Source organism: Pecten maximus, chromosome 2 (assembly GCF_902652985.1).
Source record: "Pecten maximus chromosome 2, xPecMax1.1, whole genome shotgun sequence".
In the NCBI taxonomy this organism is placed as follows: Eukaryota; Metazoa; Mollusca; class Bivalvia; order Pectinida; family Pectinidae; genus Pecten; species Pecten maximus.
The window spans coordinates 35,272,617-35,294,134 of record NC_047016.1 but is presented as its reverse complement, the minus strand read 5'-3'; the positions used below and the strand labels follow the sequence as shown (position 1 = coordinate 35,294,134).

Sequence of the window (21,518 nt, the reverse complement as noted above, 5' to 3'; positions counted from 1 at the left end):
TATCCATATAATTTTCATAAAAGCGATATCTTATTCATTCTGCCAAACATTTTTTTCGAAACAGAAACAGCACACATCCCGTCCGGTGTGTGTCCAAGCCCAAGCTAGTTGGAGGGGGTGGGGAGTGTTTGTTTACTTGGGAAGTATGGGAATCAACGAAGTACAGCAATCTTCAAATCCCACTGAATTTTACCCTAATTGACCTCATGAATTTTCATATCGCACAGATAAAAGTTCTCAGTCTATCGCCTATATATATGTATTCATAGATGTTTAAATTACATCGTCTTGTCATTCTGCAATTATTCACTTGATATGCATCAATATGCAAATATTCATATATATTGTCCGACCAGGAATGTCTATTGCTTTAGCTTTTAAGTAAATCATCCATGTAGGACGATTTTGTTTCTTTCTTCAGATAACTCTACCTGTCTGCTGTTTAGGTGTATAGAGTACAGTACTGTATTGCTATATGGTTCATCGACAATTTGAGTCATCTACAGTATAGATTCCTCGAACGTTACAACAATTTTACTTGCGCCTTTGACTAATTCTTCATGATAGGTGTTGGAAGTTCTCTTTAATTAATATCTCACCTGTAGTCCATACGATGAGCGGGATTAACGTGGCCAAGCTATGTGTCTATCGTATTAATGAATTATTAAATATTTCATAGTAACAAATTATACACCTTTATCTATACTTGTTTTTTCCTGAACGACTTCGACCTGCATTTAAACTCACAGGGGTAAAATGTGCAACTTCTTCTCATTAACTAAAAGGCCCTGTGTCATGATATCGGGCCAGTGAATGGTGTTCAAATAAATGACCTTCAACTTCTTTCCTGGTCACAGGTGTCAAATGTGTTTAATGACCTCTTTTTATTAACAAAGGGGTCCAGGGTTGTGATATGAAATCAGTATAATGATGACATGATTGGCTACGAAGTTTGTTAAAAGGAACGACCTATAGGTGCAATATTGCATGATGATGGTGTCCATTGCCGGGTATGGAAAACAAGCCACAACATAGATGGCAGATATATCTACAACTCGATGGTATTTCGGAAAAATTAACAATGTGTTTTTTCTCATAGATGTTATTCAGCAAGCACAGTGATTAAATATAATCTTTAACTTCTGACGAGAATGTACATGGCAACGATTTAGGGTAGAACCAACAGAACTAAAGTTCACTTATCTTTCAAGTTACATGACTGATGTGGTATCATTTCTTTTCTAATCAATAACAAGTTTTTACAAACTGTATGGCATACGACTTTAACATTTAAATCCTGAAGGACAAATGTTTTACTTTTTATTACTTTTTTAAGACCCCTTTCAAGATATCTATTCTCTATCACAAAAGGTAAAAAGAACAATTAAATAAATAGAGGATAGCAAATAGTTTCACAATCAATAAATATACAAGTTCATGAGTTTACCCGTATTCGCGTCCGACACATGGTTAAAAAATTGGTGTATGACGTGCAATGGGAAACAATTATTTTTCTACATATCTGAAAAGAAAAACGTAATAAGTATAAAAAAAATAATAATGATAATAAACCAAAATCACTCTCTTTGACGTCAAATAGCACTTGGTTTACGCTTGACAAAAAGACAATGCCATTTTGATTGGGGTGCTCAACACGATTGCAGCTTTTTGTATAGTTACCTGGTAAGATTTGTTTTCAAAACTATATGTATATGTCTATTTGATCAATATCTAGCAATATATAGCCATGTGCACCAAACTGTATGTTTGCAGTATGTACATTTGAACAGACAAAGCAGTGGATTTCAACAAGAAAGCGACGTTCTACTTGATCAATACCAAAATATGCGTGTATAATAAGCAGTGATGATGTAAACGTACGAATGGAAGCTAAGAACAAATATGAATCAAATGTTAAGTATGTTTGTATCCTTAACAGTACCAAATATTCTGAAAGATTTTAAGTAAAAATATTGTATAATTCGGCTAGTGTTTCAAGTATTTCAAGTATGGTGTCAAATAATTATCAAGCATAGGCACTTCTTCCTGTGGTTAGAATTAATTCTGAATGTCATATCTGCACACACAGTCAAACACACACTGACTTGTAAACCACTGAGTGTGGTTTTGACATCAGAATAAAAGAATACACATGATGGCTTGATTTTTCTCCATCAAAGCCTAAATAAATATAATCTTCAACTACACAACAAGAACAAAAACAATCAGTATTTTTTTTTAATTCTTTAATCAGCAAATAAATCAGTATTTTCTAAAAGAATGGTGCTTTCCCGATAATCTATAACACGAGTTTCCATTTATAATGTAATACCTGTAAGTAAAACAAAGACAGAACATAAATGTAGGACAATGCATATCGAACAAAAACATAAAAGCTGTACTGTTTATTAGATCTCAACTCAGAAACTTATCACCTAAATTATAGTGAAATTTACTGTATTAGCTTTAATGAATAGACAAATGATTCCTTCAATACCAGATTTACTAGTACTAGATTTACACCTAGACTGACCACTAACCCCGAATTGCTCAGCTGAAATCTTATACTAAATTATCTTCCCTTAGTTTGAAACTTGGAGACCTCAATTATAAAGCTCTATTTCATGTATGACTTTAATTTTCAGGGGGCCAGTCTAATCTACACCGAACCGGACTCCAGACATACACTATTAACCCCTTAGATTGATAGATTTCTGGTAAACGACCGGGTTATAACAAATTTATATAATTACAAAGAAACGCATATTTTCCGATGATTTCAAACTGCAACAAGAGCTGTTATGACATACCATTTTCTCTGAAATCGGTAGCGCCCGCTTCTCAGTTTTCACACTCGCCGTCATGCACAAAACCCAATTTGCTATTAAAGAAAAACATTGACCACAAACGTTACTACTGTATTTCATTTTAACTATACCGGAATCCTCACCAAAATGACAGTTCAAGTCAATCGGTTGTGTTTTCTGATGCATTGATGCATTACTATGCCTAACCCATTTTGTCTGCTTTATCCTTGGGTATCATGAATACATATATTACTGAATAGTAAAAACATGCCCTCTGACCGATACTTTACAGAATGTTATATTTTAAACACATGCAAACACTTACTGGCATTTCATTTCTTCGGCGTTATCGAATGTGATTCCATGCTCGGCGCAGACTTCGATCCCGTCGTTTGTGTCTGGTAAAGCATCCAGACATTTCTATAATGTAATGAATACTATCAGTACATATATATGTGAAGTATGCTATTGTTTTTTTAAAAGAAGTATTATATATTTAAAAAAAACAAACAATGACGATAATACAACAACAACAAAATGTATATCTATATATTACCTCTAATTCAAATATATTAAACATTGCTAGATTGAAATACAGAGTATTCTTGATGGGATATGTACACCAGCTTCAACCTGACGTTGAATAGAGCTACATTTTTTATTATTATTATTTGTCACCTGTTTCATTGTGCTTTACAATATGGTTTATGAAGCATTTTTAACACTTGATAACTACCAATAATAGTAGAAATGACACCATTAAATCAAGTTACCTCAATGTTCTCACAAGTGTCATGGCCCTCTATTTCATCGCCTCTGAAATAAATAAGAAAGCATGATTTGACACAATTGATATCATAATGACTGAAGGAAAAATGTTACAAGAAATATAGAATATTTACAAATACGGACATACCTGTATATGTGTATATGTAGCATGCTCTAATTATCCGCTATATTGCATGTGTATGCTCTTTATGACTCAGGTATTACATTGTACAACAACAGACACGCGTGATTTTTATGGAACAACAATATATATATATAATTAAAAAGTAAATAATGTCCTTGTGATGGATATACATAGTAATAATAATAAAAAACACAAACCAGAAAATCATAAGCGCTTTCAAATGCTTTGAGAGCAAGCTACATATATCGGCCCAATTTGGCCGACTTCAGGAGTCAGCGCAGTGAAAAAACGTGCCAAATCGAATTCACTTAGATTTTCTGAAATAATAACTGTATCCCTTTCTACGATAGCGGATTATCCTTTACAAACTATATACTCACGCGCACTGTAGTTCACAGAGGTTGCTGTAAGTCCCTTCGTCTCCACACCAGGGGTCATAGACGTCATCACAATCACACTGCACGTGTAATCACAATGTAAATTCTTATATATTCTTACCTCGTGTTGATCGTTTTCATTATCATCTCAATGTCATGTTATATGATGATTTCAAACTATTATTAATTTCTCTGAATTTAAGTATTGTAAAAGGACATCAGTGTAAATACAAAAAAAATGAATTAAAATTAAAAACTGCAACAAACAACTGTTCTGTCATTGTATGACTCACCAAGATCAACAGTATGTGTGTACGCAATCCGATTTGTAGCATGGGACAATGCTATATATTTATCTTAAATGACTCAATAATATTATTTTTGTATTAGAAGTAATAGACATCAAAGTCAAAATGAGTACATATTCATGTTAACATCTTATATCCAATCCTTACTATTAGTGTATGTAATTCTTACCGAAGATCTTCCGCCAACAACGGCTATCGTTACCAATAGAGTAAGCAAACCAATGGACACCATGGCACTAAAACGTAAAGTGTAATGTAAACCTTGTGGATTCCGGCTAATGCAATGAGATTCAGCGAATTAAGGTAGGAAACGTTTAGTAAAATGACCATTTCAAAGAGACGACAACAGCAATGGTACTACACGTGTAATCATTTAAACAACGTATATATATTACAAGTGAACAAATGTTAAACGTACGTTACCTAGCCTTGTTCGATGTAAATGTAAACATGTCGATTACTTATGACAGTAACTGTTACTTACGCTTGTTGACAGGATGCACCAACACGAACGATCGAGGAATAAAGTAAATACAGCCAAATAAGGTGGTTTTATAGCAAAAGGAGACTAAGCAGAGCCGATTGCAAAATACAGCAAAAATAATGAAGGCGGGGTAACAAAATATCTATATACAAATTAATGAGATATTTTATATATCTTTGATGTGAGTGTGTTTGTCTGTAATCAATCAATAGAATATACCTGAAAGATAAGCTATAGCATTTTGACAGTTTATGGATTAATGTTTAGAAGGTTTTTAATGTTTTTATGTGGAAATATATTTTACATTTCACTAGTACACCCACTCTTACGTCAAGCTATGAACACGTTTATGACATCAATCTTCAAACCACATAATCATGGAACATCTGTTTAAGACGTAGTTTTACTTATAATCGTGAATTACGTCTGTTGATCTAATATTGTAAACGTAACTGTTTAAATTGTAATCTTATTTTAGTGGTAATCTTATTTTAGCGGTAATCTTATTTTAGCAACTTTCGAGCTGGAATCCGCTAAATCATGATTGTGCTATAACTTCTCTACAATGTTTTATATGGTAGGTATTGTTGGTGCACTAATTTATCATTCCGTCATAATTCGGCGATGCGCTAAAATGAGTACGCCAAAATAACAATGTTTACAGTAATTGAAATGCAAGCCATTTTTCACATCATACTCCTCCGACAATACGTAAGTACGCGCCCTATTATCTGCATGTCTTTAATAGTCTAGAACAACAGTTTTATTACTTCACAGACTGATATGATTAATGTTTGTGTCTGTGGCTCTGGCTGTCGATGTGACACATGCAATTAGCTGACGGTATAACGGATCAAAGTGCAGTAGCGTTACAAACGTAAAGTTTAGTGCATACATCTGTATTATAGGGCGTCAAGTACTCAATTTTAAAATATTTCATGAAATGAGCCCGAGGAGGTATTATTTTTGTAAGCTTTAATTTGAATGACAAAATATGAAGGACACAAATCAAACGGAGGCAGCCACTTTGTTATCAAATTTCAATATTCATGGCATAACGTCATTGTCCATCATTATTATGACATCGCGATTAAATTTTTAATTGGTACAACCAATGGAAATCGTCCCAGGGCGTACTACAATAATGATATATGCAAGAATATTATACCGTCGAATTTCCCGGATAACAGATATTTGATTCCAGACGTACAGGTCGCTAGAGATCAGTTTGGCTGTATAAGACTTGAAAACATTATTTATGACATCTTGTCAAATATCTCGCTTTTATTGAACCAAATAATCCGCATCCAGTTTTCATGAAAATGTTATTTTCGTTTTGAATGGCAACTGAAGACAAAAACAAGTTTTGAACTAGACTTTTTTTTTCAATACTCCGATTTTTGCAATTGAGCAATAGATGTGCATCTTTCAGTAGACGTCAATTAATATGAGGTAAATATTTAACCTTTTCACTATGCACTTTTATTGTGTAAATAAAGATCATACCTTGATTTATCGCTCTGTGCGTATTAATGACATAGGACCTAACACTTAACAGAAACAGTAACATCCTCTCGCTCTTTGTAAATGTCACCTGTTGTGTATGAATAAGCGATGGCATAAAGACGAATGTCACTTGTGAAGAAAAATACTACTTTGTTATTTATCATTTGGTGAAGGGATCATGTTCAAGGTATACGAACCCTGACCACATCCTTGTGTATGCAAGTATGATATTGCCGTACCTCTTTCCTATTATTTTAAGTTATTATTATTATGTAAACAGTCTGAAAAAGTCATATTGCTATCAAACTACGACATAACAATGCCTTTTTATGTGTACAATTTCTCGGTATCGGACTTTTCGCTTGTCTGTAGATCCGACGGAACCAATAGGGATCACCGTTTCGATATTGTTGGTATTTCTAATACTGTCAACTACACATTTCGCTCAGACATTTCGTTCAATCAAAAAGGGGATAACGTTAACGTCAAAAACCAAGATCTCATTAGACGCCGTGTTAAGAGGAATGCGAGTTAATTACATTGACAATGAAGTTCCAGTTACTTGCGGTGCAGCAGATAGAACCCGGCGAAACGTTTTCTTTGATGTAGGTCAATCGTCAAATTGAAGGTCACAGTGACCTAGTTTTGGTATATGACATATGACGAGTAGAGTAGGAGATACATCCCAGACATTTTGTTTTTCGTAGGTCAATATCAAAATGAAGGCCAGTGACCTATTTTGAAGTACGTGACGCACTGCCCAACTAAGGTGAACCCATGAACCAAGTATAAAATCCCAGCGCCAAGAAGTGCATGTACTAAACGAGATGATCGCGCGGACAAGATACCAAACGGATGGTCGCACAAAACGCAACATTTCATGAATTAAATGCGTGTGCGCAATTTGAAGTCTATATCAATGTACATAGCGATGTTAACGTTTTCATTAAATGAACAATTGTAGTTGTTTATATGTTCAGCATCTGCATAAATGTCGACGGTGAAGTATACCATGACAAGGGGTAAACACATAATTCAGTTATATTGCAATTCGTATCAGGGACCATTTCTGCAGGTAGATATGTCAAATTTTACTTTGGTGTTAGTTAATCTAAAACTAAATTAACACAAGTACTACAAGATACAATGCAAGTATCTTGACGCTTTTTACAAGCTCTCGTCCACAAGTTCTAATTGTACACATGTAGCGGGGCAGTTACACAAGTACCCTAAACTACTCCAGCAGCGATATTTTTCCATAAGTCTTTAAACACGTAAAGAAGACACTGGATCGAAATTGAGCAACATCTTAATTTGGACCAGTTTTGACTCGCACGTGGCAGCCTTTTTTTTCAAATCAGAACAGTCGTCACTATTGTTTCTCGTGTCGTATTCTATTCATTATCTAAATTTCGACCAATCAAAAGTCACGATGTGACAGTCACTTTTTTAAACAATGCTATAAACAGCTTACTTCGTTTGAGGAGTTTATAAAACGTTGTCAGGAATAATATGCGAGACATGTTGTATATTAGGCGCTTTATTGTACTTATATTTAACTTCATAATATATTGAACTCTCGCTAATACAAAATAGAGTTGACATTCATTCACCTATGAACGCCAACAAATGTCTTAATAATCTTTTATTTTCTTGCATTTGTTTGTATACATATTAAAATTCAAGTAAAGCGAAGACTTCGTTACTGAATATTCTCTTAATAAGCAAATCTCAGTACATATATACCAAACGTGTAATATAATACACAGACATCATTTCTCATTCACTTTTTGCAATTGAATCTTATATGAATGTCTGTTATCTATCGTCTACTACCGATTTCAAAACATATCACTGTACAAGACTTCGTGAAGCCTCATCAAAACAACAAAACATTAGTGAATAACAATGAAAAGACACTACTTACGATCAATGTAAAAATGTGCTGGATCAGGGACATATAATAGATAATATACGTCCCTCACTAAATATATCTACTCTTTTATGTAGGAGGAAAACAGACGATTATCAGCTCAGTGAACTAATATCATATACTGGATTTCTTAAATTCAAATAAATCAACTATCAACCCTCTGTAAACAAAACAAACAACTTCTGTGTGCAATCCATATGTACACGCATGTATTCATTACACATTACCACTAAACATTTCCTTTCTGAATAAGCTTTTTTAAAGCAATGTACATGAGGAAATACTACCCTTGATACTGTTTGTACCAAACTGATATTAACAGCAGACTTACTTCCCTCAACTTTCAGTATAGCACACATATATATAGGACTTTTAATACCTCAATGAAAAACAGGAAGTCCCCCTTTACAATATCATTGCTATAGTAATTGTTGTCTTTATATCATACTAAATTGAATCTAATCACACATACCACTATCATTCCTAAATGAATACTGATTGGCATAATTATAGAGTTTAGCATAACATATTAAGGAAGTACTCCTCTGTTGTTTCAATCACCTTTAAAGTCTTGTTTTGATCTTGTGTAAGGGTTTTTTTTTGTTCAGTGTAATGAAAATAATAAACAAGAATGAGGAAAATTATACATTTTTGAAATTGTTTTTGCATTTCTGCTGTATCTTATGCACTTTGGATTTCTGACCTTGAAGTGGTGGAAAATAACACTAATAATAATGGGAGGGGAGGGGGGGGGGGAGGGGAGCATACGCCCCCTTCCATTTTAATGGCTGTTTTAGAAAGATAAAAAAAAATTTGATCTGCTGAATATTTCAAAAAGTGAAGAGCAGAACTTTTGATATAATTTGCTAAATATCCAAAAAAAAAAGGGTAAAAATGAGTATTTTGCCAATAGAAACTAAGGGGTAGGGGTAACTTAAATGCTGTTAAATGAACAGGTTAAAGAATTTTAACTTCCATTATGTAAAAGAATATACTATTTTACATACCTATGGAAGATAGTGTACGGATTTGTCCTTTAAAAGGCAAAAACAGCAAAATTCACTTAATATAACATATTGTTAAATTGATATCTTTGACTCATCATAGCACAAAAACGAGCACACAGTTATATTATTCTTCTTACATTTTCTGCAATGCCATTAACTTCCATTTAAAAAATGTAAATGAGGAAAAAGAGTTAATACAGGATTTTTTGACATTATAGAGGTGTACATCTTTAAGTACACTGTACAACTTAAATTGGATAATTTCCTGTACCTGCTATTTGTAACAAAATAAAAATGAGAAATTTATGAAAACCTATTGTAGGTCATAAAAGTAACTATACATATGCTACACAAAATCAAAACAATTAACAAGAATTGTAGAATTCATACCCCCTGTGTTCAGGACACTGATGCACAGCAGTCCAATGTTGGATGTTTTGTATAGACATCTATAGGGCAAAAAACACATAATACACATCAAATTTTGGCATTATGGATCTGCATACAAACTACATGTAATTACCCAATCAGAATAAAGCATGCCTCTTTATGCACACACATCACCACAGCAATCAGACATTTACCAAATACAAATGTATGGTGGAAATCAAGACTATCGTATATTTTTTACACATATTCTTGAATGATCAATTGGTAGACCAGAAGTATTTATCACAGAATACAATTTACTGTATATGTAATGGACACAATTAATTTAGCTTTATTTAGACAGTAGTAAGATTAATGCAAAACATGCATGTTCAGCAATATTCGTGTAACAACAGTAGGTCACTAAAGCCTAAGAGTAAAGACATCAACTTTGATCACAGATTTTCTTGGGGAAAAAGTGTTACAGTAACAATAGAGTACGGGAATATTTAAGAGTAGTCTTTTAAATGGCAACAAAAATATACAGGCATATATAGTGCCGAGCATGTAACAAGGGAGACAATTACAAATTCAAAAACTAAAAATTCCAAAACTAAAACCATCTAGCACTGCTTCACCACATGTTAAGATACAGCTCCATTAAAGTGTAATGGTTATTGATAAAAACAATGACTGGATGTTGTATATAAATTTTATACAATACAAAAATGATGTACTTTACACTATTGCCACAATCTAAAACTTTGAGCTTCTCTTTTTATCTTTTAAACTTGCATTCCAAGAAATTCTATCATACTATTGCCTCTTTATTTGGTAGATAGCTTTCAGTCTTTTACGCAAACATTTTTTTTCTTTTCATTTGTTGGTGAGGAGGTATATTTCTATACCATGGGTGTCATTTGTTGGTGATAATTAGGTTTACCGTATTTCTATACTGTGGGTGTCATATGTTGGTGATAATTAGGTATATTTCTATACTGTGGGTGTCATATGTTGGTGATGAGATATATTTCTATACTGTGGGTGTCATTTGTTGGTGATGAGGTATATTTCTATACTGTGGGTGTCATATGTTGGTGATGAGGTATATTTCTATACTGTGGGTGTCATTTGTTGGTGATGAGGTATATTTCTATACTGTGGGTGTCATTTGTTGGTGATAATTAGGTATATTTCTATACTGTGGGTGTCATATGTTGGTGATGAGGTATATTTCTATACTGTGGGTGTCATATGTTGGTGATGAGGTATATTTCTATACCATGGGTGTCATATGTTAGTGATGAGGTATATTTCTATACCATGGGTGTCATATGTTGGTGATGAGGTATATTTCTATACTGTGGGTGTCATATGTTGGTGATGAGGTATATTTCTATACTGTGGGTGTCATTTGTTGGTGATAATTAGGTATATTTCTATACTGTGGGTGTCATATGTTGGTGATGAGGTATATTTCTATACTGTGGGGGTCATTTGTTGGTGATAACAAGTCTGATTGATATGAAAATTCAAATCTTACTGTCCAAATGTACTCTATGTGATGTCAGCGTAGAAAGCAAGACTTTTAAATATATTCTTTATGTCCATTTTATATCTCTGTATTTTTTTTAATCAAATCTTTTACTGAGAAATCTAAAAAAAAAAAAATCTAAAATTCAAAAATTCAAAAAAAATCAAATTCGAAATGCTTCAATATAAAAACAATGTTAAGCTTTCTTTACCAAAATAAATAACTTCAAAATAAAAAGAGAATATAAATCTATACAGTGAGAGACATAGAGCTATTGTCATAAAATTAATCTCGAGATTTTCATAACATAGATACTTATTTGATAAACACTGAATTACATCATGGAAAAAATAAAGTAACAAGACAAATGCTCGAAGAATGAAACATGTTGATTGTACTGCAACTATAACAAGCACAAGGATTTATCTTTTGTCTACATCATCAAAACACAACAGACGGGTATTTCTTAATTTTACAATCTTTCAACAGCTTTTTCAACATACAGTGCTCCATTTTTGAGATTCAAGTAAGGTGCTGAAAACATTGAGGAGCCAGCCATGGTGCTGAAAACATTGAGGAGCCAGCCATGGTGCTGAAACCATTGAGGAGCCAGCCATGGTGCTGAAACCATTGAGGAGCTATTCATGACGGCTAGTTAAACCATTCAGGAGCCAGTCTTTGTACTTCAGCATGTTTCTAAATGTTAGTTGGAATGCATCGTCTCCTAAAATTCAGTAAAATTAGATCACACCCATCCTTACCGGTAACACATTTCTAAATGCGTATGTTTAAGTCAATGGAAAGCATTTCACTTTTTGAATGATACAGAAAGTTGTCTCCCTTTGTGGACATAACTGTTCAGGTTTAGTATAGCGTTCTGTGCCTCGCGATAGTTAGTCATAGTAACAAATCCATATCCTTTACACTGGCCTCTCTGGTGGTCATATATCACATTCACCTTTGATACAGTCCCAAAGTCTGCAAATAGTTCTACAAGTTCTTTCTCTGTGCAATCATATCCGATGTTGTATGCATAAATAATGTAACCACCTCCTGGTGCTAAGTGGCCAGTACCGATTGGATTCCCAGATGATGGGTTTCCCCCATAATTATTCCCCTCTCCCATTCCCCCACTATATCCATGGGGACCCTGGGAACCACCATAACCATACATGTTTCCATAGTTCATATTTGGGCCACCATAATTATTAGGGCCATAATTATTCATTGCTTGACCGCCCATAGGGTTAAACCTCATCCTGTTACCAGGGGGATTTCTCATTGGTCCCGCCTGGCCACCACCCATGGACTGTTGGTTATAGCGCTGACCACCACTGTTCTGTTGCTGTTTCTTGGAATTATCATCAGCAAATTTAACGATCAATGGAACTTCCCCATCACATGGAGGTTTACCATTCATCCCCATAATGGCTTCCTCGGCTTCAGACTTCTTGCTAAACAGCACAAATCCAACACCTTTTGATTCTCCTGTTTGTAGGTCGATTAGAACACGAGATTGCACAACAGCACCAAATCCATCAAAGAGTGCTTCTAGATCTGCCTCTTTGAAATGTTTTGGGACATTCCTGATGTACAAGTTAGCTCCCTTGTATGCCTCACCACCCGGTCGAGCTAATGCTACTTTGATGATCTTATTCTGGATCTGAAGACCGTTCAATGTCTGAATAGCACGCTCTGCATCCTGTGGACTGTGGTATTCCACAAAACCAAACCCAAAGCTGTAGTTTGTGGCTTTGTCTCGGACAATTTTAGCTGACTTGATAGGGCCAATAGAGAGAAACATAGATGTGAATTCATCATCTGTGAGAGTCTGTGGCAGATAATTAATTATAAGGTTAGTGGTGTTTTCCTGTTCATCCATATCTGATCAAGACGTTGGCTACTCTGCAAGATTGGTAAAGGTCGTAGCCGGTCAGGGTCACGACTTCAAACAACCACCATCGAGGAAGAAAAGAAAAGAGAAAACGAAAAAAGATTAGCATGATTTTTACATATATAAACATGTTTTTTGTATAAATTCTAAAATTCTCAACTGTAGCAACGAAAGTACACTTCAAAAGTACAAATTCTGCTGGAAGTACTACAAAATTGAGCCACATAATTAGCATGTGCATTAACATTAGGGTGACCTTAATACTACCAAATGACCAAGTGACCCAATACATTTACTACTCACCTGCAGATGAAGACTAAACAATATGAAAATTACAGCCCATGAAATCTTTCACTGAAATTCTGTATATATATTTGACCTTGAAATTAATAATGAAGGTTACAGTGTCTTTGTGACAGCACAGTGCCTACCTTCGGTGGATGAACTAATTTGTAACATAATTTTTTTTCATATTCAATATTAAAAAGATATATATTTACTGGTCTAATTAAAGCAACAGCAATTTGCACTTACATATATATGGCCTTTGACCAGGGGATGTTGGTTAATGTCACAAATTTTTCAGTTACATACAAAAAATGTACCTATGGGTGATGTAGGTACTCTTAAAGACGTATGTTATCTTTCATTATTGTAACATTGTAACATCTGAATATCAAACTTCCTTGACATTTTGCACTGATCATGACATGACCTTTGGCCTTGAGATAGAGGTTATCAAATATAGTGTACTGTAGTGTGTATGACTTCTGACATAACCTCAGAGGCCTTAGATAAAGGTCATCAGATAAAATATACTGCTCCGTGCATGACTTCAGAAGTTTTATCAAAAGTAGTCCCTGAAGCATGAAGCATTTAAAGGGAAACCTAGAATGGACATTTATCAAAATTATGTATAACCTAATAAGTTTGATGAAATTGATTTATATATGCATAGCAATGGAGTTAGTGCACGAGAGTAAGAAATCTATTGCAATAGGATGCTCACTCCAGTACACAGAGTATACTTTCTTTGTGCACTGGACTACCAAGTTAAATCTTTGACCTTTGATTCCTTGCCATGACCAGAGTTAATATGAAGTTCAGTTGTAATATTTCATTACCTGGTAATGATTAGGATTGTACAAGTAAGTGAATGTATTCAGATAAAATGGTCTTTGATTATTTTATCAATCTGGGCTTAAATGTTAATTGACCTATGGCTGCAGCGAAGTGTATTTGATGGGAAATTAATCTATCTATCCAATGGAGACAATAATTTTATGTAAAAAATATATAGCATAAATTTTATCAACTTGGTCTGAGACACCTTACCCGATGAAGTAATGTATTCAAATACAGTCATTTAAGACTCAAATTACATAGTTTACCTATATATAGCTAATGGGTAACTGATCTGAAAGTCATTTCCCCTAGCAAAGTAGTGTAAAGATGTTAACATTATCCATTTGTTGTTTTAGGGAGTGGAATATCAAATATTTAAACTAAAGTTGATGAAAACAGACAGACAAGTTATGTTATCATGTGGTATAATGTGTTATTTTTGTAATTAAATAATTGGCTATCTTGTGCAGTGTGGTATCAATGTTTGGAAACCATGATCCAGTGATTCATTGTCTCCTAATATCACAGTTCAAAACAAAAGGCCTAGCAGACCCGCAATGCTCACCTGGTCAGCTAAACACGGAATGGCAAAGCATTCACCTTTTTGGCAATATTATATTTTATAAACCAGAAACAGTGAGTCTTCTTCAATTCAAACAGAATCTTAAACGATTTTAAGGACTTAACTGGAACCCACTCGTATTCGTGAGTTCAGTGTACAGAAGACTGATGCTGCGCTATAACATAGTTATAAGCTCCTAATGAAACATTGGACCAGAAGACAACAAGTACTTACTATATTCCAAAGTTTTTACTGAGGCTTGATATCTCAACACTAATCAAAAGCGATTCATACAAAACTAAAGAAATCAGTTTTAACTTCATACAATATATTCAAGATGCACATTTCAATATGTCAGTTACATTGCCAACCCTGTTATAATGGTATTATCCAGGCCTATAGTTCTGGCAATTCATTTATAATTAATCTGCAACTGGGTGATTTTTCAATTTCGTTTCAAAATAAGCCATAAATATATTTATATCATAGACGCAAAAAAAAATTAAAATAAATAAATAGATAAATGAAATCAACAAAAGGCATATTTTCAATTTCACTGTTATTTCTAAAAAGAAATCTCACTAAAGTTAAAATGATTGTAATAGAAAAACAATATTATGGACAAAAATTGGGTTCAAGCAGGGATTAAAAGAAAACAAAAACCTCAAATTATAGCAACATCAATAAGAAACATTTACAATATTTGAGATTTTGATCACTACACATTTTGTCAAAGAAAATTTGATTCAAAGAAAATTTGATGCCTTATAATTTGGTAATTCAAAGTTCACTGTTCAATAACATAAAATAATCACACATATAATATAAGACATGACACTTTCTATTACTGCAAATTTTTTTCTCAAAATAAAGAAATAACCATAACACATAAATCTATACTAAAATAAAGTCATAAAAATAAGCACTATTTATAGAAAACAAACAACAATAAATCAAAACAGTGATCTGAATAATAACAAACAAATATTTCATAAATAGATAATTACCTTCTCTCCAAGATGGCCCAAAATATAGTCAAGGACTAAAATACTTTTAGCAGGAACTTCGAAATAGATCCTAAAATAGGTTATTCCTACAGTAAAACAAATAATAAAAGAATAAAAAAACATAAATATCTTAATATAATATGATAAGATTATAAATATGTTTCAAATAGAAATAAATACATCTGTAAATTGGACAATTATTTACTTTTATTTGCAAAATTGAAAATAGAAATTCATTTGTAACTACAGTGTTACTTTGAAACAAAGTAGTTGAAATATTCGAAGTATTCAAAATATTCAAATCAACCTGACTTTTAAGTTCACAGAGTTAGCTCTGAACTTAAGCTGTCCCCAAAGCTTCAAATGCTCTTTGAAGCATGAAAAATATATAGAAGTTATTGCTTCACTTCATTTCAAGAAGTCCATTAAAACTACAAAGAAAAACCCTTTCTGGAAAGGACTCTATTTATAAAATACATTGTACTTTAGTGAAAACCCTGGTTCATAATACTTCATATACTTGTGGCTGGTAATTTTTACTGCAAACAGCTGGAAGAATAAACTTATAGCAAGCATCCTTGCAGCTCAACATTGTACAATTTGTGAGTCATCGACTCATCATGAAATCATCAATACCAAAGGTGTTAGTTTTGAAAAAAAATAAAACATACCACTTGTCATCTTCAATGAGGATAATAAAGATAATATATTCAACACCATTTGGTTAACAATTTAAATGGCAGTAATCTGAATAAAGCAAATTAATATCATTCTTCAACTTATGTTCTGAATGAGATTCATTACTTTTTGTACATAAATATTACATGTTTATGTTGAAGTGACTGAGACTTGTTTTGGAGTTTTCAAAAACAGGAGATACCTTTATCAAGCAAAGAGTGAAAAATTCTTCAAACCACTTTTAAATTTAGATTATCCTTGAATGTCCTTCTACATGTATATACGGAATATGGTGGGCAATAATGACGGAACAGAATACAATTGATAAGAAATACGAGTTTTCAAAATGATCTCCTTTATATATTATGTAAGGTAGCAGACAATCAATGATGGGATATAAGTAGTTGGTGTGAACTGATTTTTGATAATTGATCAATTAACCTACCATTACATAATCCTTAATAAACCATTAGTTATTTTTCTTGTTTACCCAAGGGTTGAATATGCCTATTTCATCTGTAGCAGGGTGTAACACCATTTTGATATTATAAAAGCTTTACTCTGCATAATTTCATACTTTTATTTTTTTTTTCATACCATTTCAATACAAAAATCTTCAGTATTATCTTTACAATCAATTTTGTTTAAATAGCAAGATTGGTATGAAATTGTACTTGAAAGACATATTAATCCTGTTCTCTCTTAGTGAAAATGACTTCTGGTTTTGAAAACAATCATTGATGTTGACATTTCATTGTTGTGAATCTGTTGCCTTTCCGATTAGATAACGGTTATAACAGACTGATCCAGACAACAATACTTTTAACCCTTCTGATTTATGAAATGGTTAAATTACTACTGTAATAGATAAAAAGCAAGTGTCAAATTGACGTCCTGGGTAGGTGTTAATAAATTTACAGCATGTCGTTGGAGATTTATTTTGTCTCCACCAAAATTGACACTGGATGATTTCGAAAGATTCCACGACTTCAGAGAGAAGTGAATGTTCTCTGGCCTTAAAACCGGCCTCTGAAAATGTCTAACGTTTATAATTGGGACCAGAAGACAAACTTAATATTGAAGCAATTTCACATTGACAATGCATGCATATGTGCCATACACATATATAGATGTACTGTATAGATCTGCAATAACGTTACAGAGCTTGACGGACAGAGAATTTAGCTCCTACATTGATATAAATACACCGACCACACTTCACCGTTGCAACACATAAGACAATGCTCGTGGATTCTCTTATACAAAAGATTTCTGCAGACAACACCGACCCTGCACCACAAGGTACAACACAATGGTCATAAACGGCATTTTTCAACACAAAATTTTGATCTGCAAAAACATCATTTTCTTCCAAAAATTCTGTAGTTGCATCAATGACAATTACTAAAACGACCTTATGAAACATGGTTAAGCAGCTGTCACAAGAAACTGATTATTGAACAACTGTCTGATTAAAAAAATAATAATTTGGAGACACTAATTTCAACACGTGCATACTGACCCTTTCCAATATGGCTGAGGCAGATGTGACGTCATTCTAGGGGAGGCTACTCTCACTGACCAAAACAAACAGTTCTACTTTCACTTTAAACAACGAAAACACAACTATGTTGTAGACATGCAGCTCTTCCGTGCGGTGACGAGTTTTATAACGACAAAAAAAGATAGAAATATAAAGACACGAAGGAAAACGAAAGAAAAATGACAATAAATAAAATCAACAAACAAACATCTGCCTAGGCAAAAATAATTTTGCCTCGATTTCTGCCTAGGCAAAATTCGATTTTTGCCTAGGCAATAATCGAAACAAAATTATTTTTGCCTAGGAAAAAATCGAATATTGCCTAGACTGAAATATTTTCGCCTAAGCAATATTCGATTTTTGCCTAGGCAATATTTTATTTTTGCCTAGGCAAAAATATTTAATTATGACATCCTTCCCGCGCCATAAGAAATGAACACAAACTTTCCCAACTTGTCACAGACCTTATCTTCAATCAATCGATTTGTATGCGATAGATTATAATATTCTATCTAGGCATAGCAAATTTAGTCAACCGATTGCTTAGGCAACTGATATATATGGTCCTCGATCATGGCTGTAATTCAGGGAAATATAATGGACATACACGGAGAAAATGACGGAACTTTCTAATAAAGGACAAACATGTACATAGAGAAAATGATGTAACTATCTAATACGGGACATAGACGGGGAGAATGATGTAACTATCTTATAACGGGGACATACACAGAGAAAATGATGTGACTATCTTATAACGGGGACATACACAGATAAAATGATGTAACTATCTTATAAGGGACATACATAGATAAAATGATGTAACTATCTTATAAGGGACACAAGACGGGGAAAATGATGTAACGATCTTATAAGGGACATAGACGGGGAAAATGATGTAATGATCTTATAAGGGACATGCATAGAGAAAATGATGTAACTTTATAAGGGACATACATAGAGAAAATAATGTAACTATCTTATAAGGGACATAGACGGGAGAAATGATGTAACTATCTTATAAGGGACATAGACGGGGGAAATGATGTAACGATCTTATAAGGGACATACACAGATAAAATAATGTAACTATCTTATAAGGGACATAGACGGGGAAAATGATGTAACTATCTTATAAGGGACATAGACGGGGGAAATGATGTAACGATCTTATAAGGGACATACACAGATAAAATGATGTAACTATCTTATAAGGGACATAGACGGGGAAAATGATGTAACTATCTTATAAGGGACATACACAGATAAAATGACGTAACTATCTTATAAGGGACATATGTACCGCTGTGTAATAAAGGTCCCCTAAGCCCCAATTGGCCTTTCCTATGCTTGACGTGATGCAAATGTAAGGTGATACAGTGTACTAACACTGTGATGCAGTATTAGTACACTGTATCACAGTGTTAGTACACCGTATCAGCTACAATCTACTTTTGCATATCCTCCATTGAATGAAGGCAGCCATTGGAGTTCCTACTTAACTATTAACTGGGTGTTTTCATTCATTGGAGATGTCCTGTAAGGAAAGGATGAGGATAAGAGTGTGAAACAGTCACTGTTCGTTTTATAAGATTTATTATTTTCAACTCGTGTAACAAGAGGTACTATATACAATATAATTGACGCCAAAACTTTCTAAATAATTTGATATTTCAGACAATATAGTCATAGTATACAGAAACAGTATGACATACTTATCACCATATTAAACAAGGCATAATCATACCTACAAATAACTGAAGGATGTTCTATTAAAATACTGATATCCAGTCCAGCAAGATCCTGGTGCGGAAAATGGACATCTCCAACCCCCGTTTGCTTTACTTTAACTTTTACCCATTTAGGATTCAAATTGCCTTGAAACTGCGAATTCCATATATACATGTACATTAAACCGCATTCGTTTAAAATGTGTTGTATAAAACCTAAAACTGTCAGGTTAATTAAGTGATTATCTATATGGTATGTAATCAGTATCAGCGTAACTGGAAGGTCAAAGGTTATTAGCAAGCTTTATACATTTACCAAAACTTGTCAATTCTTTAGGGCTATTTGTATAAAGCAATTCCTCTCATTTGTACACACTTTGATTTGTTACAAAATAACTTTTGGAGAATGTATATCTTAAATTTGCAAAACAAGGCCACACTAATACAAAAAGGAACTCGTCTTCAATATCATTTATGTCACATATATGACAAACTCTTTGGTGTCGCTCGATGTTATGATATCTACCCTTTTCAATATTTAGAGTGTGTGACGATAGTCGAATTTTAGTTATTTCTCTCAAATATTCAACTGATATGGACTTTTTCAGATAATTCTGTAAACTATAACTGTTGTAAACATGTTGATATAAAATTCCTTTAGAGGACAATATATTTTTTTCTACACACTCCACTCTTTCATATAAATCAAAACTTCTTTCCTTTGTCATTTGAAGATCATTAATGTCAATCTTTTGTGATTCCCATTTATATCCGGAACCTATTCTATATAATTCTTCCTTGATATTCAACATCCATCTATCATTATTTTCTAACGTGTCGTCATAGCAAGACTGTGAAATATAATTTCGGGAGTTTCTCAGTTTTATCCAATATTTTATAATTCTAATTTTTCGTAGCACTCTTAATGGATACCTACCTACTTCAAGATAAACCACATCGTTACTTGTACTTTTACGTACACCAAACAATTTATTACAAAAAATAATATGTACTCCTACACAAACTATGAATGCTGTCCCTAGGTGATGGTTCTAGTCAAACCCACTAATTGATATAACTAGTCATTGGTAGGGAACGCAATCAATCGGTCGGTTAAAGTGGGACAAAGAAAAATCCGAAGACCAGTTTCTTTGGAGTCAAAATGGTACACCAGATGTAACAAAGCTCCCTGGTGGTTGTCAGAATTGCAAAATGCTTACGCTAACATTTAATAAGGTTACAGTTTTTAGCCTCACTATAATAGGTAATTAGATAAAATCCAGAGAAGAACTGTTTGATATACTACGTCTATTATAACACGAGACAGTGTCAGATATGATTTGAATTGAGGAATGAAAGAAAGAGTAAAGGGCGGAAAAATAAACGTTTTCAGGAGTGAATGTTCAAACTCCACATTCAATCTGGAGTAAATGGTATCCCGAAATAGAGCTGCAACCTTGACATAATTTAGGGTAAGCTGGTACGTCCAAAATGGTTCAAAATATATTCTAATGACACTTATATAAAGTTGATTTCCGATATATATTTTTTCCATATCCTACTGCAGCATCATAGTTTTCTATCACTTTGAAACAAAAAATCAAAACATTGTCTAATAAAGTATATCATATATTGTCATTTGAAATGAAAATCAACCACACTTATTTCGCATAACCTGGTTCTACTTCCGGTAGTAGGCGACATTGGGCCAAGGTCAACCTTATCTACTAAAGATAACAAC

At 33.5% G+C, this 21,518-nt stretch overlaps 2 protein-coding genes across 6 annotated transcripts; both read right to left on the bottom strand.

The window, feature by feature from the left end:
* Positions 1 to 2,232: 2,232 nt before the first annotated feature.
* LOC117321889 (serine protease inhibitor dipetalogastin-like) lies at positions 2,233 to 4,999 on the bottom strand. 3 transcript variants are annotated; one of them, XM_033876509.1, is made up of 7 exons: positions 4,890 to 4,999; positions 4,575 to 4,641; positions 4,101 to 4,177; positions 3,581 to 3,623; positions 3,133 to 3,227; positions 2,811 to 2,881; positions 2,233 to 2,332 (listed from the first exon to the last, which is right to left on the bottom strand). In XM_033876509.1, exons 2-6 carry the CDS (start codon positions 4,635 to 4,637, stop codon positions 2,842 to 2,844), a joined length of 318 nt encoding a protein of 105 aa, XP_033732400.1. In that variant the 5' UTR covers positions 4,638 to 4,641; positions 4,890 to 4,999; the 3' UTR covers positions 2,233 to 2,332; positions 2,811 to 2,841. The 3 variants fall into 3 exon arrangements, with proteins under 3 accessions (XP_033732400.1, XP_033732399.1, XP_033732401.1); XM_033876508.1 differs by lacking the exon at positions 4,890 to 4,999 and adding an exon at positions 4,829 to 4,872; XM_033876510.1 differs by lacking the exon at positions 4,890 to 4,999 and adding an exon at positions 4,824 to 4,852.
* A 6,610-nt stretch (positions 5,000 to 11,609) lies between these two features.
* On the bottom strand, positions 11,610 to 18,050 carry LOC117321888 (ELAV-like protein 1). 3 transcript variants are annotated; one of them, XM_033876505.1, is made up of 3 exons: positions 18,027 to 18,043; positions 15,827 to 15,912; positions 11,610 to 13,183 (listed from the first exon to the last, which is right to left on the bottom strand). In XM_033876505.1, the coding sequence occupies exon 3, from the start codon at positions 13,118 to 13,120 to the stop codon at positions 12,047 to 12,049; it is 1,074 nt and encodes a 357-aa protein (XP_033732396.1). In that variant the 5' UTR covers positions 13,121 to 13,183; positions 15,827 to 15,912; positions 18,027 to 18,043; the 3' UTR covers positions 11,610 to 12,046. The 3 variants fall into 3 exon arrangements, with proteins under 3 accessions (XP_033732396.1, XP_033732397.1, XP_033732395.1); XM_033876506.1 differs by lacking the exon at positions 15,827 to 15,912 and having other exon boundaries at positions 18,027 to 18,050; XM_033876504.1 differs by lacking the exon at positions 18,027 to 18,043 and having other exon boundaries at positions 15,827 to 15,971.
* Positions 18,051 to 21,518: the final 3,468 nt, after the last annotated feature.